General features: G+C 29.5%; 1 protein-coding gene across 3 annotated transcripts in view; it reads right to left on the reverse strand.

Annotated features, from left to right (window-relative positions):
- The window catches only part of LOC145285857 (uncharacterized), a 96583-nt gene that overhangs the window by 23207 nt on the left and 47051 nt on the right, over positions 1-26325 (reverse strand). For all 3 annotated transcript variants that reach the window (XM_080134297.1, XM_080134298.1, XM_080134299.1), the window contains 8 exons: positions 25000-25068; positions 17380-17489; positions 13393-13477; positions 12662-12916; positions 7380-7474; positions 4454-4570; positions 1378-1438; positions 1002-1109 (listed from right to left, as the gene is read on the reverse strand). In XM_080134297.1, the coding sequence (XP_079990423.1) occupies positions 1002-1109; positions 1378-1438; positions 4454-4570; positions 7380-7474; positions 12662-12916; positions 13393-13477; positions 17380-17489; positions 25000-25068 (900 nt within the window). The remainder of the gene's footprint in view (positions 1-1001; positions 1110-1377; positions 1439-4453; positions 4571-7379; positions 7475-12661; positions 12917-13392; positions 13478-17379; positions 17490-24999; positions 25069-26325) is intronic.

Genomic DNA, 26325 nt, shown 5'->3' on the forward strand with positions numbered 1-26325 from the left:
CAAGTTATGAACAGTACATAAGGGTCCGAGCAAAGCTGGGCAGAACTGCTAGTAAAAATTTAAACAAAATGTCACTGAGGATGTGATGCATCCTCACAAACTCCTTTACAAGAAAAAGATCAAGACGACTCTCACAACACATAGATCAGTAATGATTGCTACAAATGTTTTATAACTTAATCGATAAAAGGTAAAAATGATCTGTCCGACTCATTAACTACTTTATCAACATTTTCAACAGTTTGTAATGAAAAAAGTTGTATCTTTCAGTTTGAAATTATTTTTCCTTCGTCAAAATCAAAACTTGTACTTAAATCAGTTTAATCTGTGAAATGATTTGATTTGGTCGTTTTGTTTTACGGCATATCAACTCTTTTCGGGTTATTTAATGCTAAATCCAGTTATTTTTGGAAACAGTTTTTATGCTTCAAGTTCTTTATATCTTCAAATATTTATTTGTAGAGTTTGGTTTGGTTGTTTTACGGCATATCAACCCTTTTTGGGTTATTTAATGCCGAATCCAGTTATTTTGGAAATAGTATTCATGTTGCATTCAGTTATTTTGTAGAAAGTTTTTATCCTTCAAGCTTTTTGTATCTTAAATCGCTTGTTTGTAGTGTTTGGTTTGGTTGATTTATAGTGGATTTTATCAATTTTCTTCCCTGCCCTGCAAAACATGAATGAGTTTTGCAATGGGAGAGGGAAAAGGGTTACAGTATTAAGTTAGGAAACAAGTCAGGAAGTGGGGGCGATAGAAAGAGAAAGGGGAAATGGGAAGAAGGAAAAAGAGGAAAAGGTCGGTTATTGTTTTTGTTTTTGATTTTGCAGAACATGATTAAGTTTTGCAAAAGGAAGTAGAAAAACAAAAAGCATCAATGTTAGGTGTATTTCATCTAAGAAAGCCAATATCTTCAGACAGCCAGATCTGGTAACACATGTCTGTGAAATGAAATAAAACAAGGTTGACAATTAAAATATGCAATAGGTAAAACTGGGCTTACTTCTATATAACCCGTGTGCATTGCGAATCGAGAAGGTGTTAAATAATATTTCATGTCTTCCATATAGCATCGGAAATCTGGTGAACTCGTCATCATAGCCGAAGCTGCCTACAAAGATACAAAAATAAAAAAACTTTAAATAATTCACCTGAAAATATACTCACAATACAATCAAAATTTGTTCACACTTAATATTTGAAATAAATATTTTTTTGCATTTTTTAATCTGAATTCTTTGCATTAAACAAGCTTAGGATAAAAAAATAAAAAATAAATAAAAATAAACAGAACTAAATCTTTATGTAATATGATGAAATAAATAAAAATTTAATAACAGTGATTTTTTTTTTAATTGCAATAAAAAAAAAAAAATTACCTGAGTATGATGACCAGGTTCTCCTTCATGAAGACTGAGTGCGGTTAGTTCATACTTTGGGCTAGAAGATTTACAAATGCATATAGAAAAAAGAAAATCAAAAAAATCAGTGCTTTAAAGTCAGGCAAGTTAAATACAGAAATTGTAAATTAGATATTTTCTGATTAAAAAAAATATGTCGACCATTTTCTATATATATATATATATATATATATACATACATACATACACCTATGAAGTTGAGTTTTTTTTCTCGCTCTGACATTGATATTAAAAGCTTACTTTTCTATTTAAAAATTGTTGTTTGGTTATCTCCCACTGTAAGAACTTGGACAGCAGGGTCGGAAAGTAGGATTGAGAAGTCAACGCCCCCAGGGAAAGGCACTTTGACTTGCAAAAAGTGCCTGGACAGCCCCGTCAGCATCCCCTAGTAAGGACAGACGTGTTAGCATTCCTCATTAAGGACAATAAAATAACCCCTTATCAAAGACAGAAAGCAACGCCTGGCAGGGTGGACCTCCTAGAACTACACAGAACTAAACTCCCACTGCAAAATCAACAGGGATCTAATTTCTGTTGATTTTGGGGGCCGAGGATAAAAATCCCTAGCCGAGTTCTATTTAAAAATTATTAAAACAAACTTCTTAATATGCTCAGTTATGGATATGTAAGCAGTTTCATGAAGTTTAACTAATTTGAATATTACTTTGAAAAACAAGTGTTCATTAATTAATTATTCAGTTTTTTATGGTTTCTTGTAGATGGTTAGTTTTATTCAACTATTATGATTATTTTTATACATAGTTTCTACATTGTGCATGATTGCATAGAATTTAGGATGAAAACATTCTAGCACACAAACACGTTTTTATCTCTCTCTCTATCTATCTATATATATATATATATATATATATATGTATATAAAAGTGGCCTTGTGTGTGTGTGTGTGTGTGTGTGTGTGTGTGTGTGTGTGTGTGTGTGTGTGTGTGTGTGTGTGTGTGTGTGTGTGTGTGTGTGAAAAATGTCTCTACCAAATATTTGGTCTACAACTTGAAACATAGGGTATTTGGACCTTGGGAACACTTTCGGTTTGAGCTTTAGTCTGTAAAAATAGCTGCTAAGTGGTCGAAATTGAAAAAAAAAACAGTTTACCATGGCAGGAGTAAATCGACTAACATTCGAACATGCATACATACACATTTTTAACTTGAAGTTTTTTTTTTTTAATATGTAGCTTTATATATCCATCTTGTAATAGCTTAGATAATAATGACAGACTGAATCACTGAATGTTTTAGTTTCCATTTCAGTTGATAGCATCAAAGTCATTTTTTTAACTTTTGAACAATATAATACAACTAGCAGGGCTACCCGGCGTTGCTCGGGACCGTATAAACAATGAAAAAACAAAAGCAGATATTGAACATATGTTTTATTCTTAGGGGAGAGGAATCTTTCATCTCAAGTTTTAGCGTTACAAACAAACATTTGTCTTTTATATATATAGATAATGACAGGTTTTTTGGGCCCCCCCCCTCGAAGATAACTGATCAGTTGACCAACTTCTAGTGGTCCGTTTGACGTGAAATTTCAATATTTGTCATCCGGGTGATGGGGCTTCGATATGATACCAAATTTGTCAAGTTTGGTTCCGTCTTTCAAAAATTTTAGCGTTACAAACAAACATACATACATACACACAGACGTTTGGCTTTTATATATATAGAAGATAATCAATAAAGAAATTGCTCCATAATAATAAATACGGAATCTGCATGAGTTAAAATAATCATATATAAGTGTATTTTATGACAGGGCAATGCTATACACAGCCTGCTAGTATATATGTATATATATGCATATATATGTATATATAAAATTATTCAGAAATGTTCTGAATATCATTCAAAAATTGTTTCTGCCCATTCAAAAAACATATTTTCTTGACAGAAATTGACAGAAATATTGAAATATTTATGACAAGACTTAATCTGGCCAAAAAAAACAAAAAAAAAAACAAAAAACTTTTCTTTGATCAGAAAGAAATTCATACTTGAACCGTTGTTAATATTTGCAGGTAAAAGTTCAAAACAGATGAATTATGACAATTTAAACTTTAAAATTTCTTTGTTTATGAATACCATGAAAAGCTTGGTAGAAAGATGAAAAAAAAAAGAAGACATTTATTTTAGATTTAGAGTGGGAATTAGTTTTGTATACAAATTTTATGTAAAATTATCCTCATTTTCAAGCTATTTTAAATTTTAAGGGCTGTTCATTATATTTTTGTATCATAAGTCTGACTGGTAAGGTTATAAAAAACGCATAATCGCTTAAAAAGTTACCCATCTGCAACCTTCCAAAACCCATAGAAATAAATTATTTTAGTTAATTGCCCTAAAATGCTCGAATCAGCCGGAATTCTTTTATCAGCCACTTAAAATGCTTTTGATTTTTTTATAAAGTCTATCAAATAAATGTTAATATTCAATCATGCTCTACAGCATGGAGAGGATGAAATTTTAATCATCATTGAACCAAATAATTTGTGAGCAAAATCTTATAAATAAACGGCTATATGTCTGTCTGTCTGTCTCCATATTTTCAAACTATCTTCTCCGAAATTAAAAGTCGCAGAGTAGTGCTAGGGGCCTCAGATGATTGGATTTTGTATGGCCCATTCTTTTATGGGTCTTTAGCCAGTTAAAATTGTTTTAAGGGGTCAAAAATGGGTGAAAATCGCAAAAATTGTTAAACATTTTGGATATTCATCTTTTATCTTAGTTTATTTATTATTATTATTATTTTTATTATTAATTTTTAATTGATTTATATGCATATCATATTGGTACAGTGATAATGTCACCAGCTTTGAATGTAACAGTTTTGGTTTCAATTCTACCTGATAGCACCTAAATACTTTATTTTACTGTTGAAATAACAACTCTATAATAATATATATGAAATCTGGACAAATTGAAATATCATATTTAAGCGTATTTTACGATCGCCCCCCCCCCGCTAGTCCAATGTAAAAAACGTATCAGCCAGTTAATAAAATTCAAAAAATTCTTACCAAGCATCAACTTTCGTTAGGTTAACATAATAAGTCCCTGATCGTTTTCCATCTGGAGTGCCAGCAAGATAGAAAGCTGGAGGAGAGTTGGCCATGATAGCTGGTGCTTCTAAAATGCTAGAAACGAAAAGCTGAATTTATAAATTTATTAGTAAAAAAAAACAATAATAAAAAACGCACGTGTATTCAACATATCTCAATCAATGGTAAAATAAGCTGGAAATCAAGATGAATTTACCAACTTGAGGACTACAGCCACCTGTGTGTGTATGCGTGTGTGTGAGGGGGGTTGGAGAGTACAGCACAAAGAAAAAACACTTCTTTCCTAAACAATTCCAATAAATTTCAACCAAGAAAATCACAAACAATGGATGTAGGAGTAGATGAAAAGAAAAGTCATCTAATTTCCCTACTTTCGTCATATTTTTTTTTGAAATCTTAACCTTCACACCAAATTTTATATTTTCAGTAATCACATGGAAAATTTTATATTTTCACCAAATTCTATATTTTCAGAAATCATACAAATTCTATATTTTCAGTAATCATACAAATTCTATATTTTCAGTAATCATACAAATTCTATATTTTCAGTAATCATACAAATTTTATATTATCAATAATCATACAAATTGTATATTATCAGTAATCATACAAATTTTATATTATCAGTAATCATATAAATTTTATATTATCAGTAATCATACAAATTTTATATTCTCAGTAATCATACAAATTTTATATTATCAGTAATCATACAAATTTTATATTCTCAGTAATCATATAAATTTTATATTCTCAGTAATCATACAAATTTTATATTCTCAGTAATCATATAAATTTTATATTATCAGTAATCATACAAATTTTATATTCTCAGTAATCATACAAATTTTATATTCTCAGTAATCATATAAATTTTATATTCTCAGTAATCATACAAATTTTATATTCTCAGTAATCATACAAATTTTATATTCTCAGTAATCATACAAATTTTATATTCTCAGTAATCATACAAATTTTATATTCTCAGTAATCATACAAATTTTATATTATCAGTAATCATACAAATTTTATATTCTCAGTAATCATACAAATTTTATATTCTCAGTAATCATATAAATTTTATATTATCAGTAATCATACAAATTTTATATTCTCAGTAATCATACAAATTTTATATTCTCAGTAATCATATAAATTTTATATTCTCAGTAATCATACAAATTTTATATTCTCAGTAATCATATAAATTTTATATTATCAGTAATCATACAAATTTTATATTCTCAGTAATCATACAAATTTTATATTCTCAGTAATCATACAAATTTTATATTCTCAGTAATCATATAAATTTTATATTATCAGTAATCATACAAATTTTATATTCTCAGTAATCATACAAATTTTATATTCTCAGTAATCATACAAATTTTATATTCTCAGTAATCATACAAATTTTATATTCTCAGTAATCATACAAATTTTATATTATCAGTAATCATACAAATTTTATATTCTCAGTAATCATACAAATTTTATATTCTCAGTAATCATACAAATTTTATATTCTCAGTAATCATACAAATTTTATATTCTCAGTAATCATACAAATTTTATATTCTCAGTAATCATACAAATTTTATATTCTCAGTAATCATACAAATCTTATATTTTCAGTAATCAAACAAATTCTATATTTTCAGTAATCATACAAATTTTATATTATCAGTAATCATACAAATTTTATATTCTCAGTAATCATACAAATTTTATATTATCAGTAATCATACAAATTTTATATTCTCAGTAATCATACAAATTTTATATTCTCAGTAATCATACAAATTTTATATTCTCAGTAATCATACAAATTTTATATTATCAGTAATCATACAAATTTTATATTATCAGTAATCATACAAATTTTATATTCTCAGTAATCATACAAATTTTATATTCTCAGTAATCATACAAATTTTATATTCTCAGTAATCATACAAATTTTATATTCTCAGTAATCATACAAATTTTATATTCTCAGTAATCATACAAATTTTATATTCTCAGTAATCATACAAATTTTATATTATCAGTAATCAAACAAATTCTATATTTTCAGTAATCATACAAATTTTATATTATCAGTAATCATACAAATTTTATATTATCAGTAATCATACAAATTCTATATTTTCAGTAATCAAACAAATTCTATATTTTCAGTAATCAAACAAATTCTATATTTTCAGTAATCACACAAATTCTATATTTTCAGTAATCACATGATAAGTTTTATATTTTCAGTAATCGGAGAGAACTGGCTTCAGAGGTAAAAATCTGATTTTGATAAAAAAAAAAAGGTGAAAACTCACAAATGAGAAACTTAAACGAGTCAAGCAGACATCTGATTTTTGTGGATTTGAAAATAGTGGAATTCCGATAAAAACATGTATAACTCACATCACATGATAAACTGAAACAAATGCATTGATGCAGATATATGACCTCATCTTATTTTTGTAAAAAAAAAAAAAAAATATTAAATAATGGGATCCATCGTCATCATTATCATCCAATTTTGGTATTTAAAATGGAGGAAATGGCCAGCATTCCAGAGTAGGCAACATGAGGCAATGTCTAACACATATTCTCTGACCGAAAGTGTTAATAGAAGTCAAGTCATTTCATATGCACTCAAGCTAGACGCGCTAGCATACATGTTACAGAGTTAATGCACATGCATACATTTAAAATCATAAATTTTATTTGAGAAAAGTTGTGCTTGATCTTGATATAGGGCTTAGTTTTTTTTATTTTTCAATTGCATCCTCAAACAAAGAGATCACAAATATGGTAAACATTTTTAAATCCATTGATTTTCATAGCTGAAAGAAACATATATAATTCTAAAACTTACTTCAAGGGTGCAACTGGAAGATCTTTAAAAATTCTGGGAAGTAACGGCTGGATTTTATTGTAGCAAATATTTTTTACAAAATTCAGAAGATCATCCTAAAATAGAAGAAAAAAAAAAATGAATTGGGATTCATGACTTTCTCTAAAAATACAGACAATTTTATATGCATTTATATAAGGTTAAAGAGTCATGTATAGGAGTAGTACCTTCCTGAGTTGTATTTCTGTAGTATACTCGACTAGTCTCCATGCTCCCAACACTATGTGTTAGCATAAAATTTGCAACAGACTTTCCATAGTGAATGTTTGTGTGTCAGAATATATAAGATCTAGAGAAATAAACCTCGATAAACTATCCTACGATCCCCATGGGTAGCAGTGATTCCTGTGTTGTTTGATGAAAATGTGTTAGCAGTTATGTAAATGGGTTATGCGGATGACCGTTTGCTTGATAACAGACCAGCACATTGCCCCAATTAGCGGAAAACTATGATGAGATGGTGTCTTGACGAAATACTCATTCCTTTGGAGAGTTGGTGTTAGGAAGGGCATCCAATCATAAAAAATTGCTTCAATCTCATATGTCATGTCAAAGATGGCAGAACTTCCAACCCTCGGATATGGGGAAGTAAGGGAAGTAAAACCAAATAAGAAAATATATGCGGGTAACCCCAACCCTACGAAGAAGATTATATAGATATATATATTTATTAGTGGCCTGGCAAGGTCACAGGGGACACAACCGAACCAGAAAAACTGAAGCTACCTGTCAAGACACTATATATACAAATGTAGGCAAATTTGGGCATAGTTTATTGGTTTGAAAATATAGGTTCTTTTTTTACCAATTGCCATAAAATTTTAAGCATAGAATAGTATTATCTTCAAAAAGTCTGCAAATTTTCATGTAGTTCTCCCCAAAGAATCAAAGATATGACCGTTTCAATATTCAATTTGGCTACCAGTATATATATATATATATATATATATTTAAATGAGGGAGTAGTCACCAACAATGTGTATTTTTTAACATTATTTTATTATTCCATGTCTTGGTTTTCCATTGAGAATTATGTTTGGATCATTGTAATAATGTTTTTAAGTCATTGAAATCGATTTTACGCACGTTTCAGACGTTCTGTGATGCGTCCGCGTCGGAAATTATATATATATATATATATAAAATGGATAAAAAAACCAACACAAAAACATATGAATCTTTATATCTTTTCTGTATTTATTTCATATTTGTTGATGTGTAGGAATACAAAAAGTCTTTCGAAAAAATGAAAACATTTCTTTCAAAAGACCATATTTCGATTGATCCTTCGGTCTTCTTCAGTGTGAATGATGGAAGCATAAGTGCAGGGCAGGCAGGGAGGGTTAGCAGCAGGAGGGGAACGGGTATAGTCAATGAGGTTAAGATCTAGCTGACTATGACCATCCCAATATTTTTTACTTGGAATGGTCAGCAACTTGTGTGGCCTCTATTCAAAACCAAGTCTTTCATAAAATGTTGAATTGACACCCATGCACCCCACCTATACTCATGCATTTATGCATTTATGTTTATATATATATATATATGTGTGTGTGTCTGTAGATATATATATATATATATATATATATATATATAATAATGAAATAAAAAAAAAAAAGATGTAATGTTTACCTGATATACCCAATGGTAAACTTCAATCTAATATAAATACCCATGTTTATATATAGATAATTTAATCCCAACCAAATAATAAAGCTCAATACACAATAGAGTCTGCTCAGCTAGAGATCAACTTTTCTTTGGACTACTGCACTATACAAAAAAAAAAACAATTTTCATTATTTCAGCTGCTTTGAAAACTTTCCAATCCGACTATTTATATTGCACCAGATTTAATTTTGGAGTTCATTCTCTCTAAAGAATTATTTTGCCTTTTGGATTACCTTGAGAGAATCTACATGCATTCATAAGCTCATCATTAGATTTTCTAAGCAACTTTTCTTAAACATTTTTTAATAGAAAAATAACAATGTCTAGCTTTAGGATAGGAGTTAGGGTAATCGGTTCATTCAATTTCGACATCAGAGTTGATATTTTTTCTCTCAACCAGGGTTGCTGGACACTCACTCATGGAAGAAAGACAAAGACAACAGTTTTTTTGTATTATTACATGTACCTATGGATCCATTTCCTTATCTAAGAGTTGCCTTTGGTCATCTTCAGAGAAAGCATAAGGAGGCTAAAATACCTCTGGACTTTACACGTTCTAAACCATAACTGTTAAACTAATTCTAAATACGATTGCAAGTAATTAATTGCATGTAGGTAAAAATACACATGTGAAAAATATAACCAAAACAAATTAACAGGAAAAGTTTTTGATATATTTCTGTATCAAGCAAAAGTAGGTATCTACACCAAAAATTATGGGAAATTATCAAGTAGAATTTTGATTAATAATTAAAAATATAAATCAGTTTTATCATGTATTTCTGATTCTCCATTGACACAAACGCATTTTACATCTTTAATGAAAATCAATCGATTGACTTATCTCCCCTTTTTGTAACTCTTAATTAAAGGTAAAAAATATGTTCATGTGAAAAGAAAATCGAAAATATACAACGAAAACTAATATAAGTATATCAAACTGCTTTCTTGTTTATTTAAGCTCCATGTCTTGACAAACTTCTAGGACTAACCTTTCTGATCTGCAATGGAACATGTACATCAAATCTGTTGCCAAGATTACTGGAAAAATGGTTGGATCACTCTACTGTTCCAAAAGGTATCTCACTGCCGATGCAATCCTCTATCTATAAGAGCCAGGTATGTCCTAAAATAGAGTACTGTTGCCACATCTGGGCAGGAGCTGCTCGGCGTACCTTATCCAAACTTGATAGAGTTCAAAACCAGCTTCAAAACCTAGTAGGTGATGCCATCTTTTCTTCTCTGAAACCTCTTTCCCACAGAAGAGATGTTGCGAGCCTGTTTCTACTCTATCATTATTTACATGGCAAGTGCTCGACTAAACTCCAATCTATGTTTCTCCCCTTGCCAAACTTTCATAAAAACACTCAAATAGCTACAACCATTATATATGATTTCTCCGCTTTCTATCTGTGCCTAAATCTAAATGTACATTCCATGAACAAAGCTTCGTTCTCAGTATTGCCTGCCTGTAGAACACTGTTCTGCTGACCTGCTTCCCACTTAAATACAACAGAATAGCCTTCAAATCTAATGTAAATGTTCTTGTTGAGCCGTTTCCATAAATAATCAAATTGTACCCAATTTATACCATTAACGATTAGTAAACTACCACCTTACATTCATTAACACTTATCCTCGAATGGCCTTCAGGCCTTGATAAGTGGTGACTCAAGTAAAAAAAAAAACAACTCATATTTAGCCTATGTACATCTTCTTAAAAGCACCAAATACAAAAACAAAAAAAACTAATTGTAAACGTTTCATGTCTGGAAAATCTAAAACGCAAAATACATTAAGAAGTGAAACATTTCAAACATTTGATTTCTCATTCAAGGGAGATAACTTTTTTAAGTTTGATATTTAAATGCAATTGTTCATATTTTGTAATCGTTAATTCTGCTGTGGAATTTGAAGGTGGTCTCTTTCAAATGACACTATAATAATGAAAGGAAAACCTTTAGTTAAACAATCTGTTTACTTTGTGAACAAAATCTTTTATTACCCTCTTTTAGTGAAAACTAGAAATTAAATACAGACACTTAAAACCCTTTCATAGAAAACTTAACAGCAGATAATTTTTTTTTTATCTTTTATCACAGTTAAACTTTTTATAATCAAATCTTATTCTCAATATGAAAATGTCTGGTTCATTTATGGACTTAGCACAGATGAGATAATATTGTAAATTAAATAGATTAAAACAATGTTGGGATGATTAATCGAAATCTGAAATCAAAAAACTGGGAACTTTTGGGAGGATCGGAATCGGAAAAAATTATGCCTATTTTCCGATGCCAAAAGTGATTCCTTTAATTATACTTTTTATTTGATTTTGTTTTTTAAAAAAAATCTTCCACCGCTGGTAGTAATAATAAAATAATAAATATTTAGTGATTTTAAAGTTCCAGTAAAGATAAAATCTGTACGAGCCCTTTCTAGTCTCGCACAAAAGCACAATTCATTTTTCCTATTTTATACTCTCAGAATTTTTTTTTTTTAGAAAAGCCTTTGTATTTCTATGTAAGTGAATGTTGGATTTACTTTTGTCAGTTTTTTGACTCGTGCTTTCTTGTATTTTGCCCTTTAATCCTTTAGCTTTTAAAATACATGTTTAATGATGAAGATGCTATTTGAAACTAAAGTTTAGTCAGTTGATCAATAGACTAAACTTTAGTTTCAAATAGCATCTTCATCATTAAACATGGTTGCATCTTATTTTAGAGATATCTAAATCTCTATTTACATAAATACAGGCATTTCTATATATATATATATATATATATATATATATATATATATATATATAAGATTCATATCTAAACTATTTAACCAATCATTATTTCTGAAACTAAGTTGATAGGCATAAGGGGGTCCAAATGTGGACTATGTTTAGTTTAGTTTTACTTTTATTTAAATAGGTTACAAATGGAGTGGAAGCTATTGCGAAAATTCTGACATTTTCGATTTTTTTTTAAATTTTAACAATAAGTTATTAGATATTAATTTTAGTTTCCTTGAAGTATTTTAAAAGCTTTCCTTGGCGGGAAGAGGTATACTATGGGTACAACCTCCTATTTCAATATTAATAATTTCTAATTTGCATTGAATTTGATCAAGTCATTGGATTAATCCAGATTCTCTGAATTCCAATTTCTTCCAAAAACCTTTTTAAACTTTAGTAATTTTCTAGAATCAAAACCATGTAATAACATTGTATCCATCAGTTTAAAGGCTTAAAACTTACTTTCACGTCTCAACGTATAAAACTAAGTAACTGCAAGCTACCAATGTTTATCTAGATTTATTAAAGAAATAAATAAAAATGTTTACAAAATGACTGCCATATTGTAACTTTTCGAAATTCAAAGATAATTTTGAAGCAATTAAACTGCTGCATAGAAAAGAAAAAAGTCAAGTATTAGAATTCATAAAAATTCCTACAAGCAACAAAATCATTAATTTTCATATACTCCTCTATTATATGAAAAAATAGAAAAAAATAATTATTACAGTGAAATGCAAACTGATTAACGCTTACAAAGGATGCAAATACAAATAAGATGACCCACCGCTGAGTTGCAACAGAGTTCCTTCCTTGCAAGCAACTTTTTTGAAGCTTCTGGAATACTGAGTGGCAAACCCTCTTTTTCGTAGATTTTCATCATACTTTCTTTGATCCGAGCCACTTCTTTCAGGCCAAGGTCGTGGATTTCTTGAGCAGATACATTGTATGATGTGTGGAACTTGATGCAAGCTTGGTAGAACTTGTCACCATTGGGAAGGTGACAGATTCCAGGCTTTTCACGCACATTCTTCAAGTATGTCTAAACAAAAGGAAGAAAGAAAATAAAAAAAGAAATAATGTGAGGTTCTAACAGAGCAGTGCATGATATTTTATGATGTGAATAGATTTTATAAACAAAAATAAAGGTTATTAAAAGAAATGAGTGGCTTTAACGGTGCTTTTTTTAACTATTAGGCATTATTGAAAATTGCATTTCAAGTTAAAATACTTTGATATACTTAAATATTGTGGAGAAATTAGTTTTTAAAAAAAATATCACATTTTTTTTTAAATATCACAGATTTCTAAAAAAAAAAATGTCACAGATTTCAAAAAATGCCACAAATTTCTAAAAAATGTCACAGATTTCAAAAAAAAAAAATGTCACAGATTTCAAAAAAAAAAATGTCACAGATTTCTAAAAAAAATGTCACAGATTTCTAAAAAAAATGTCACAGATTTCTAAAAAAAAGTCACAGATTTCTCAATAAAAAGCTAAATATTTATTATACTCACATTAACCATGAAGTCTTTCAAATTCTTCAAGGCTGGAATAACTTCTTTAGAAAGAACATAAGTCAGTTGATTTTCAAAATCACACCTGAAATGTAATTTATACAAAATTATTTATATGGAAAGTCATTTCAAACGTTTCAACTGTTATTCGTATTGGCATCGTTATATTCACAATGTTTCAGTCAATAATAATACTGGGAATTTTTCACTTTATTTAATCCGCAGGGATACACTTATTCTATGTCACATGATTTTGGAAGTGTCATATTTATGGGGAGGGCTCAACAAAAACTTCTTTATATTGGATTTGAAGGCTATGTTGTATTCAACCAGGAAGCAGACCAGCAGAACAGTGTTCCACAGGCAGGCAGTTCTGGGAAAGAAGCTTTGTACATGGATTTAGATTTAGGCACAGATAGAGTGGTGGAAATCATATATAGTTGTTGCAGCTAGTCGAGTGTTATAGAATTAAAATATGTTTACAGTAAATGTTGTGATGTTGGGTGTTTGGCGAGTTTATAATCATAGACAAGGAAAAAACGGTATGATATGATGATTTTTTTTAATTGTTCATAAGTTTATATGTAACTTGTGACAGTGTTCTATGTTGCCAACATACTTAGGTGAGAGAAAGTAATGACGGTAGTATATACTATCGTGATGGTAACAGTCAAAGGCAAGATTGATTGTGGAAGAAGTTGATGTGGACGGCTGGGTTAGAATCGGCAAGAATTGCACTGTCATTTTTTTGACCCATTCTCTTCTGTGCTCTGTACATGCGACTACAGTCATAGAAGCAAGCGTCCACGGGTGGCGTGTGTGACACTCAAACTCAAAACCCGACCGATAGGAAACAAAAAGTTATGAATGTATTCTTCTGATAGTAGGTGTGACTATAGTTTGTAGAATGAATACAAAATGTCAGCGTGGATTGACGGTATGTTTGTGTTCAACTTCAGACTTGACAGATTTCTAAAACTGCCATATAGAGAAGATTTTTTGTTCACTCGGAGTCATTTTGTATGTGCGGTCAATTCATGTGTAAGTGGGAAAATAGAACGACAGATTTTTTTTGTATGGTCAATTTGCATGTAAGTGGGGAAAAAATTTTTTTTTTTTTTTTTTCCGTGCAGTTAATTCGCATGTTAGTGGGAGAAAAAGAATGACAGATTCTTTTTTGGTGCATGAAATGGTATTCGTCAGTTTAAAACTTAAAATTAAAAATTTGGCAGTGGAAAACTTTAATAATTAGATATAAAGAAAATGGCTGAAAAATTGGAATTTAAAATATATATTCAACCAGTTTCTAAAAAGAAAAATGTTTGATTCATGTCAATAGATACAAACATAGAAAGAAAAAGAAAAGAAAATATCATAGTTGCATGATAGACAAGGATGTTAAAATATTAGTCCCAGAGCAAGTGATTGCGATAAAAATATGCCAGCTCTGGCAAATGTATTGTCTCTACAAAGTAGTTTTTGATTTTGCGAATTATTAAAAAATGTTTATTCGATACATGCAAGATTTGTGAGCATCCCTTAATAAGATATTTTAAAAAAAAAAGAAAAAGGAAAAGATTGGGTTTAAATAACAGACTGCCATTAGGAGTTTGAAAAAAGAAAAAAAAAACATTCTCACATCAAGAAGAAAACATAAGATTACAGATTAAAATAAAACTGAAAACAAAAATTAAAATAAAACTGAAAAGAAAAAAGTTTTGACTTAATATAAAACAAGGCTAAAATAGGGGGTACGGTTATCAACCCTATTTTGGGAGTAGATGAGCTCGTCCAGAGACTATAAATAGAATTACAACAAAGTGTCAGAGCAGTCATAGTCAGAGTATCAGATGCAGACTTTCTGTAACTTACCATTTCAATACTTCTGTACTTCTATAGATACACCCTAATAAAAATCCCACTATGTTGTCTTAATTATTATCAACCTTTCAAGGTTACAACAAGAGTGAACTTGCAAAATTAGCTAGCGCATGTACAATATAAATAAAAGCCTATCTTTAAAAAGTCCATGAATTAAGGATTATTCTTAGATGTTTTGTTTGAATATTTGAAGGATTACTAAATATTGTAATTTATTCCATTTCTATTTATTAGAAAAGTTCAAATGTATTAAACTAAAAAAAATATCTTCTCAATACCATATGAAGAACTTTTATATGCAAAATTCTATAAGCATCAGAAAATCCCTACGTGGATCAATCTACGTTTTGATGATGTTCATTGTTTTCTCAGGAATTCAATAATTATATTTCTGATGAGGTGATTAATGGCACTGAAACAGATCGATCCACATAAGGATTTTTCTGATGTTTCTATATTTTTACTTATATATATATATATATATACTTCAGAATAAAATTTATCTAACAATCAACTGGTATGAAAACCTGTGATTATAAGATTTACAAGATATTACTGGCAGTAATATTCTATAAGTACTATCCCACCTAAATAAGAATTGCTTGATATACAAGATAGAGCAAATAAATCGAATTTTAGTCATTCAATGAATTTTAAAATTTATGACGTGAAATGTTTGAGTTTCATATCAAAGATTTTTATTATTCTATGTAAGACAAAGAATACCTTAGAAATATTTTAACTCCTTATCCTATAGGATTTCAGTGTCTACCATCTCTTCAGAGGAGAAAATATTAGCAAATAGTCATAATGGTTTACACCTTATTTGCTAGCGTCAGTGAGACATGGAAAATCACAATTAAAAATTGATTTAGTAATTGTGATTTTCCATGTCTCACTGACTTTAGCAAATAAGGTGTAAACCATGATAACTATTTGCTAATATTTTCTCCTCTGAAGAGATGGTAGACATCGAAATCCTATAGGATAAGGAGTTAAAATATTTCTAATGTATTCTTTGTCTTACATAGAATAATAAAAATCTTTGATATGAAACTCAAACATTTCATGTCATAAATTTTTAAATTCATTGAATGACTAAAATTCGATATATATATATATATATATATATATATATATAACTACTTCATTTACTCACATAAAATTAATATACGAAAGTATAGATTTATGTGTAAACTTTAAGTATTTACTTCAAAAGTGCTCAATACGTATATATATATATATATATATATATATATATATATATATATACAGCATAATCACACTGACAAACTGGTTCTCAACAGATCACCAAAGTTTAGCAACAATGAACCTGGCCAGTAACAGATGGGTGACCATTTGGGAAGGTTAGGCACTGTATGTACTGCGCCGGTGATGGAGAAATTTCCAGGTTGGTATCTGGAGGAGTGTGTAATTCACTGGGAGAGATGCACTCACAGTCTTCATTAAGATATGCATCTAGGAGAAGGAAAACTCTGATGTAAAACCTGAGGTTAACTGCCTGGTCTGTTTTGTGGCAGCCATTGTACCAACAGAGATTAGTAGTTGTACCAAAAACTGGTTGGTTCTATACAAAGCCTTCACCACTATAAACAAATCATGTGTGGATTTCTGAGCAACAACTCATGTGGCGAACCTCATATGTCAAAATCAATGGAAGGGTCCATCATATATATATATATATATATATATATATATATATATATATATATATATATATGCACACACAGTTGGTCTAGTATGGTATAACAAACACAAGAATATGAACATACTTTATTTATTGTTGTTCAAGATTTTAGCATTTTTGCCTTCCATAGTTAAGACAATTTGAAAAGCATCTGAAAAAAAAGATGTTGATGAAATTCTTAAATGCTTTAATTTTAATTCTATATCTAGCATAAAAAATTAAATTTAAATAAAATTAACAAAATTGGAAAGATTTTAGGCTTTCCCTGCTTCCATAATTTTCAATATAAAAATGAAATCAAATAAAATTAACAAATCTAAACATCTTCGATTGTATATTTCTAATAAGCAAACAAAAAATTAAAAAAAATCTTTTTTGAATGGTTGAAATTAAGTTACATTTGTTGGGAAGAAACATTTTCAGGGGTTTTCTTAAACGGTTCATAGAATACTCCTTTCTTCTCAGTTGCTTCTGTAATCATATTCTCAAGTTGTTCAGGTATTTCTTGCTGGCAAGAAAAATAAAAAATAAAAACTTGTCAAACACAGAGATAAAATGTTTATGAAATTACAAACAGAAAAAATAGAAATTATGGTGTTTCATAAAATACATAACAGAAATAAAAAGTAAAACATGAATTATCTCCCCCTGTGATCACTTGAATAATGCAAATGATAATTAATCCTTAATTTGAGGAGATTAATAAATGAATGTTAATACAAAGTATTTTCATAACAAAAAAAACATGATATTCAATTAGGACAAAGGATTTTTCTAAAAATAATATCTCAAAACGTGTTATAAACATTTAAACAACAAAGTTTTTAAAAAAAATGTTCATTAAAAAAATTTTTTAAATTAAATAATGAAAAGATTTTTTAAAAAGTATGTAGATGTTTTTTTTCCAAAAAGAGAAAAGGGTATACTTAAAGAAGTGAACCTAACCCCACAAAAAAAAAACTTCTATAATAATAATAATAATAATAATAATAAAAATGTGGAATGCAACAAAGCTTGCCAGTTGTGGTTGCCATTATATTTAACTAGCCTGGATGCCCGACGTTGCCCAAGTGTTTGGAGGTGTGTGTTGAGAAAATTTTTTTAAAGTAGTTGTAGGTAAGCATACTCTAACCCATACCGCAAAGGAAGAAAAGAACATGAAAGAAAAAAAATGTGATGTCTTTGCCGTTGCATCCATCACCAAGCAAGAAGTGGCAAAGGTTTAAATTAAGCCTAGTCAATTGAAAAGAGGGGATAACTTTGGAAAATATCGGAGAAAACGATCCCTCCCTGTAGAAAAGTGCACAGTTGAGGGTGAAGGAATTAATTTTTTTAGACAATTTTTCGATATTTGTCGTCCGAAACGTCAAACTTCAAAACGATACTGATCTCGTGAAAATCCATCACCTTTGTCGAAAGTTTCAGGCAGAGATACATACATACATACATACATACATACATTTAAACAGATAGGTGAGATTTATATTATAGATGTCTTGTACCAATAATCAAAATTCTTTAAAAAGTGATTCTGAAGGTAAGAAGAAAAAAAAAAAATGTTAAAACAGCTAGTACTCAGTAGAAAATATGTTTATATGTTCAATATTTTGTAAAAAATTGAATGTCTTCAAATACTAAGGCTTTATAGAATACATCATTTCTTTGAAAGAAAATGTATTCTTTTATTTCATCAGAAAAAATAAATTTATATGATTTGTTCTGACATATTTTAATTTAAAATAATATTGCATTTCTATTGCAATCTGTTTTCAATGAGAATATTAAGAATGAATTTAATAATTAAAAAGTATGTTATATGTATATTATAAGAACAAAAAATAGCTTTTTTATTTAATTTATTTTTAGATATGTTATTTTAATACATAAATATCTTCTAATAATAAAAAAAGAATAATGGAAGTATAACTCCAAAGTGTCCAAATGAAATAATAAAAATAATGTCTCTTAATAAAAAAAAAAAATGGGAATTTATTTGAACTAAGTAAATTAGTGGTATTTTTATTGGTTAATTGTACATTCACAAAAATTCCTAGTTTCTATTTTACCAATTTAAAAACACATTAGCATTGATACAATTTTACACACTCAAAAATATAAATTTATGTGCATTCATAACATGGTAAATTAAAACATGATTTGTTAAAAAATGGAATTCTAGATATTTTTTTTCTAAATTAATACTTGTTAGGTTATTCTCGTTTTAGTTTACTTGGGTCAATTATTTTTTTCATTTTTTACTATTTTCAATCAAAAAATAAAAAATAAGAAAATAAAAATCATTGTAAATCTTCATAATTCTACTTGAAAAAAATTGTTTCCAAATTTTTTAATTTACTTTTAAAAATAGGTTTTAAAAAATTGCCTTTTCACACATTTAAATGTTTTAAATAAATTTAAAATTTATAATGTTATTTTTCTTTCTGGTGATAATCTGATTACTAATTGATGATACTTATAGTAATATCTTTCAAGTAAAACTAAAATTGAAATAAATTAATACACTGATTTTAAAAATTTCCAGTCTCCAGCTTTACAAATGCTAGAAATTCATGATTCATTAAAAAAAAAAAATAATAATAATAATCAACCAAAACTGTCTTCAAATATTTTATTTAATACAAAATGGATGAGAGTTCTTGGGTGAGTAGATGTAGAATAGTTGAGGTAGCAGGGTCAGTTAGTAGAGGAAGGCCAAGGAAAACATGGGAGAAAGTAATAAAGATAGATTTGAGAGAAAAACGGATAAAGACCTGCCAGAGATATGAAGAGAGTATGAAAGTCAATTTCTCAAAATTGTCAAACGCATGCCACCACGTAAACAAATATGAAACTGAATACGATGATGTATCTGTCTCAGATTTAGTCACAATTTGGTTCATTTTAGAAGTTTCTAAATAAATGTATCCCTTTTTTTGCCAACAAACGAACTTTCCTTCTTTATAAAACGAGATGCCAGCATGTAAAATGGACGTTAAACTGATTAATGACGATAGAGTAAGTTTAGGTAATTTCTGCTGTCATTACTAACTAGCAGAGAGTTACCAATATTGACAAAGAGGCGAGTCTAATAGGCATGTGTAAACAGTGTGATGATATACAGAATTGAAACGTAACCAGTGAAGATTGAAGATATGCGTTGCATGGAGAAAAACGATATAAGAATGATCCAACGAATGTTTATTCATTCCTTTTGAATGAATCAAATGATTGTTGGCATTAGTTTCCTCGATATATTTCTCGTTAGAATTCTTTCTAGAAAAACATTGGGTACCTATGGGAGAGATCACATGAAAGTTGCTAACACCCTAAATGAAAATGTTTCTATGAAATGAACTGGATTCGAACTTGGCACATCTAGATCATCAGTCTGTGTCATTAACCACTTCGTTATCTTTACCTACCTCCAATAAGTGTGTAAAGATAGGCTTAGTTCTGTCTCTTCTGTGGGAAAGAGGTTACAGGGAAGAGAAAAGGGCATCCCCCACTAGACTACGAAGTCTATTTTGAACTCTGTCAAGGTAGGATAAGATGCTTCTAGCAACTCCTGCCCAGATGTGGCAACAGTATTCCATCATTGGACATACTTAGCTCTTATACAGGTAGAGAATTGCATCAGCAGTGAGATATCTACTGAAGTGGTAGAATGATCCCGCCATTTTTCCAGAAGTCTTGGTAAATATAATAAATTTCTAAATAAATGTATCCCTTTTGTTGCTAACAAACAAACTTTCCTTTTTTTTTTATAAAATAAGATAAGCGAACAAAATGTGGAAATTCTGATTGAGGATTGGTTACTATTTTAATTGCTTGCAGCTGCTTGACTCCATTCACAAACTGTGTCAGTAAGTATTTCAAACTTGCACTCTTATGAACGTTGGATAGGGAAATAGACACAAAAAAGACGCAATAATGAGTTTTTACACAAACATGAAATGCATATATGTTATACAAAAAACCAAGGACAAAAAAAAAAATAATAAAACTACAAAACTGATCAAGTGCAACCATGTTTTCAGTTATTCTCTAATCTAATATGCATCGTCTAGATCGTTATACAATTATATTTTGTCTGTAACAATTCATTAATTAAAATGTAAGACATCTGACATTTATTTTTTTTTTATTTCCTTTTATTTTGTTTTTTCCTGGCAGCGAATTGATCTTTGATTGCTTCAGTGATAAATTATAACCCTAAAAACTAAACGATTAAATTAGTTGAGGATTAACAAAAACATTAAATTACTTAAATAATACATAAACAAGTTTCTTTAATTATTGTATTCACTGTTATAATACTTTCTATAAATTTGAACAATTATTTTGGATTATATTAAAATTATTAACAAAAAAAATTCTTATTTTGATAATTGCATACCCTAATTTTAATACAAATAATACCCATATTTTGGGTGGCAAAATATGATTTTAGGATATTTTTTTCTTCTGTTAGATAGGAAAGGATCTATGTTTTTTTATCCAGTGTTTTTATTTTTCTGGTTTTCTGAAAACCGGTTTGTTAGTTTTACAATAATGGTTACATTTTGAGTTATTTTGAGGGGAAAATAAATCAACTCTGATATATAAGCTGCACACAGACTACTTTTCATTGTGTCAAAGTGTCATTTTATCAGTGTTGATGCAGAGATATACTTAAATATCCACAGCAATGTGATACACTGTATGTTTGGTATATTTCAATCTATGTATATATATAAAAGTGAATGTGTCTCTGTCTGTGTACATTTTCCAACGCAATAACTCTGTCAATTTTCAGTCTACAGACGCAAAATTTGGTATACAGGGTACTGAGATTTGGCAAAATCTTTGTAATCCGTTTTCGGCCAGAAATTTGACTGTTAAGGAGTCAAAGTTCAACGATTTGACCTTTGAGAACTCTACCAAACTCCTCCACCAATTTTGGGTCTAGACACTCGAAATTTTAGATATAGGTTCCTTGGACATGGATCTAACTTAATAACTCAATTTGAACCCAAAATAATAAATGTTAAGGGGTCATAACTAAAAAAAATTGACCACTTTTTTTGTTTTGTTCAACATACACCTCCAAACACCCGGGCAACGCCGGACTGAAATGCTAGTATTAAATAAACATGTTTGTTATTATTATGATTAAAATGATTACATGAGATAGAAACAAAACAAAACTGGCATGAAAATCACCGAAGTAGTAACCAAAAATAGATCAAGACCTTCCATTGCAGAAGACTAAAAGAATAGGCCAACCAACAGTATTTTCTGGATGAGGAAGATACAGATAGCAAAGATGCTGTAGAGCAGGGTTTCCTAAAGTGAGCTTCACGGAACCCTGGGTCTCTGTTAGTGAAACTGAGGGGCTCTGGAAACCCTTTCTTAAAAGAGGACCAAATGCTTTATATGGAAAAATTAAATAGTTGCAAACATTTAATTATTCATCTTTTTTACTGGAAATAGATATGATACATAACTACAAAGTTCAGAATGGTTCATGAAAAATTAAATTAACAAAGAATTCAACAATTTTTGATTACTCAAAAACAAAAAATGGTTGTAAACAATATCATTAGTTAGTGTTAAAATTTGAAATTAATGTTTTTCACATTTATTTCAGAAATTATTGTGTTAGTGCTCTGTGAAAAACCTTTGTCTTGCTCAGAGCCTCCATAGTGACCTGAAATTTGCGAAACCCTATTGTAGAGGATCGCTTTACTATCATCATGAGAGGATTAAAATGGCTGCCGAAGATCAAGCCTTTATGACTCATGCTTTTAACCAGATGAGTGGTCTCAGCAATGACAACAAGTGCAGGTTCTGCCGCACAGATGTAAAGCGTGTGAGCTACATCCAGCTATAAGGTTTTGCTGAGGGGGAGGGAGGGCTACTACGCAATGCGACACAATGGGGTGTGTAACTATCTCTACAGGACGATCTGCAAAAAAGTCGAATATCGAATGTAGCAGCAAATCCTGGGAACATGTTTACCAGAAAGATCAGTTGGAAATAAGTCATACACCATCAACCATTACGCAATTCCTACAGATACGTACCTAGAAAACGAAACTATTAAACCTGACATAGTGATATAAGAAAAAAACAAAAGAAAGAAGCAACCTTAGTAGAAGTTAGTGTCCCCAATGATGGTGGATTAAACAGAGTTGAGAGTGAAAAGTTAACAAAATACCAGGGTCTCCTTTATGACATGAAAGGAAACTGGAATTTTAAGATCTTCATCACTCCAGTAATCATCAGAGCAATGGAGCTCATGAAAAAAAATGACAAGTGCAGGTTCTGCCACACAGAAGTAAAGAGTATGAGCCACCTGACATCTAGCTGTAAGGTTCTGCTGGGGAATGGATTCTAAACAATGCAACACAATGGAGTGTGTAAATATCGCTACTGGACGATATGCAAAAAGTACCAAATCCTGGGAACATGTTTACCAGCAAAAACAGTTGGAAATAAGTCATACACTATTCACTATGACTATGAGATTCTTACAGGATGATTGGTTTCATTTAACTATTACGCTCAATTTTTTTATGCATAGTTTCTACATCATATATAATTGCATAGAATTTAGGATAAAAACATTCTAACACACAGACATGTCTATACATATATATAAGTGACCTTGTCTAGGTGTGTGCGTAATGTCTCTACCAAACTCCTTTCTGAATATTTGGTCTGCAGACTTAAAACATGATATATAGGGCATTTGGACCTCAGGAATATTTCTGATTTGATTTTTAGCTTGTAAAAATAGCTGTGAAGGGGTTAAAATTGAAAAAAAACACAGTTTACCTTGGCAGGAGTAAATCAACTATCTTCTGAGCATGTATACACATACATTTTAAGCTTAATGTTGCTTAATTTTTAGCCTTTTTTTTATCCGTCTGGCAATTCGATTCCAACTGATGGCACCAAAGTCATTTTTTTTTTTCAAGTTTTTGGATCATTACAATATATGTTTTGGGTACAATATAATAATCAATAGAGAATTTCCTCTATTATAATAAATATGTAAGCGTATTTTACAAATGGGCAATGCCAAACCGCCTGCAAATATAAAAAACCTATATACCTAGAAAACAGAGCTATTAAACCTGACATAGTGATATGCAAGAAAGAAGCAACCTTAGAAGTTAGTGTCAGCAGTGATGCTGAGTTAAACAGAACTGAGAGGGAAAAGAAGACAAAACACCAAAGTCTTACATATGACATGAAAAGAAATTTAAGATCTCCATCATTCCAGTAATTATAGAAACAACCAGAATTATGAAAAAGAATTTCAAAAACTATTTGGCAAATATACCTGGCAAACCAAGTGCAAGAGAGATATAAACAATTGCATTTAAAGAGACGGTTAGAATCTTTAAAAAATGTATCTGAGATAGCAGGTGGACGTCTGGCATCCAGTGGGATGCACCATTCACAGTTAAAGTAAAATTGCAAAAAACTAAAAAAAAACAAAAAACAAATAAATAAATAACAATGAATAATTAAAATAAGATACATTGATACTTGAGCTATATCAGACATCTTATTTACAATGTAATTGGTTGTGTTTTTCCGTTCACTAAAAGTGAGGCACGATTTATTAAACTGATTAAATATTTTTACAACATAAAATGTGAAATTAACCTGATTAAATATTTTTACAACATAAAATGTGAAATTAACCTGATTAAATATTTTTACAACATAAAATGTGAAATTAACCTGATTAAATATTTTTACAACATAAAATGTGAAATTAACCTGATTAAATATTTTTACAACATAAAATGTGAAATTAACCTGATTAAATATTTTTACAACATAAAATGTGAAATTAATCTGATTAAATATTTTTACAACATAAAATGTGAAATTAATCTGATTAAATATTTTTACAACATAAAATGTTAAATTAACCTGATTAAATATTTTTACAATATAAAATGTGAAATTAATCTGATTAAATATTTTTACAACATAAAATGTGAATAAAATCAACTTACAACAGATTCGATTGAATTGACATAATTCTTTGAAATGGCTTCCCGTAGAACTTCTTCCACACAATGCAGCTAAAGAAATAAAATATTTGTAAAATATTAGCACAGACAAATATTATTAAACATTCGATTATCATTACCATGATATACATGTTCTTTTGTAAAAACTAATCTGAGAAATCATTGTTTGAAATGTAATAATTTGATAAATAATTTAATTTCAGTGTCTTTGTTAGCAATATTCATGAAATGAATATGAAAAAACACATCAAAATGTCTAAATCTATGTAACAATAAGATTTTCCTTTTTTACAAATCCATTCGATGAGGGGAGGGTACAGTAAAAAGCAGATAAACAATGTGTGTGTATATATATATATGTATATATATATATATATATATATATATATATATATATATATTTAAATGACAAAGTCTATATTCCAAATTTCAAGATGTTGACCATCTTACCGTTTATTTCTTTAAGTATGTCGACATGTACAAAACAATAAGATGGTTAACATCTTGAAATTTGGAAGATAGACTTTTGTCATTTATTTGTATATGTACTGTAATTACTAGGGCTGTGACAACAGCATATTCTTTTCATTGTTTTGACTCTTGAGTATATATCTGTTAATATCTTATATGTTTTTATATAGATGGTGGTTCTCGATTGATTAAGTGTGTTTAACTGTGTCGGATATATACGTGAGAGTCAAAAGAATGAAAAAAATATTCGGCTGTCACAGCCCTAGTAATTACATTGAGTTCCATGAATTAAAGAATTGGCATAAATAAAAGGTGAAATATAACTGAAAAAATATATTTTCCCATAAACACACACACACATATATATATATATATATATATATATATATATATATACATATATATATATATATATATGGATTGAACCCACATTTTTTTCAGAGCTACAATGTTTGTTTGTTTTTTTAAGCAAAGGGTGGAACGATAAATTTGTTGCCCTAAAGCAAACAACACTACAGCTTTATTTTAAAACTTTTCGAAAAAAAATCAATTCAGGTAACTTGATTATGTAGTAGAGCTGACATTTATTCAATGCAGCCGCCTTCAACCTCAATTACCGCTTCGATACGGGTCCAGAACTGCAAGCGTGCCTTTTCCACAAGCGCTGGCAGGAGCTCAGCGAATACTCAGCGGATGGCAGCAATCAGGCTGGCTTTGGTGTTGTAGGAGGTCATGTTGGTGATGTTCTTGACTTATGACCAAACGAAGTAGTACACCTGGTTCAGGTTAGGGAAAAAGGCGGTGGCAGTAAGAGAAAAGTACAAAGCCGTAGCACTC

The sequence above is a fragment of the Euprymna scolopes genome, chromosome 10 (genome assembly GCF_053919585.1).
Source record: "Euprymna scolopes isolate OS-2025 chromosome 10, ASM5391958v1, whole genome shotgun sequence".
Classification (NCBI taxonomy): Eukaryota; Metazoa; Mollusca; class Cephalopoda; order Sepiida; family Sepiolidae; genus Euprymna; species Euprymna scolopes.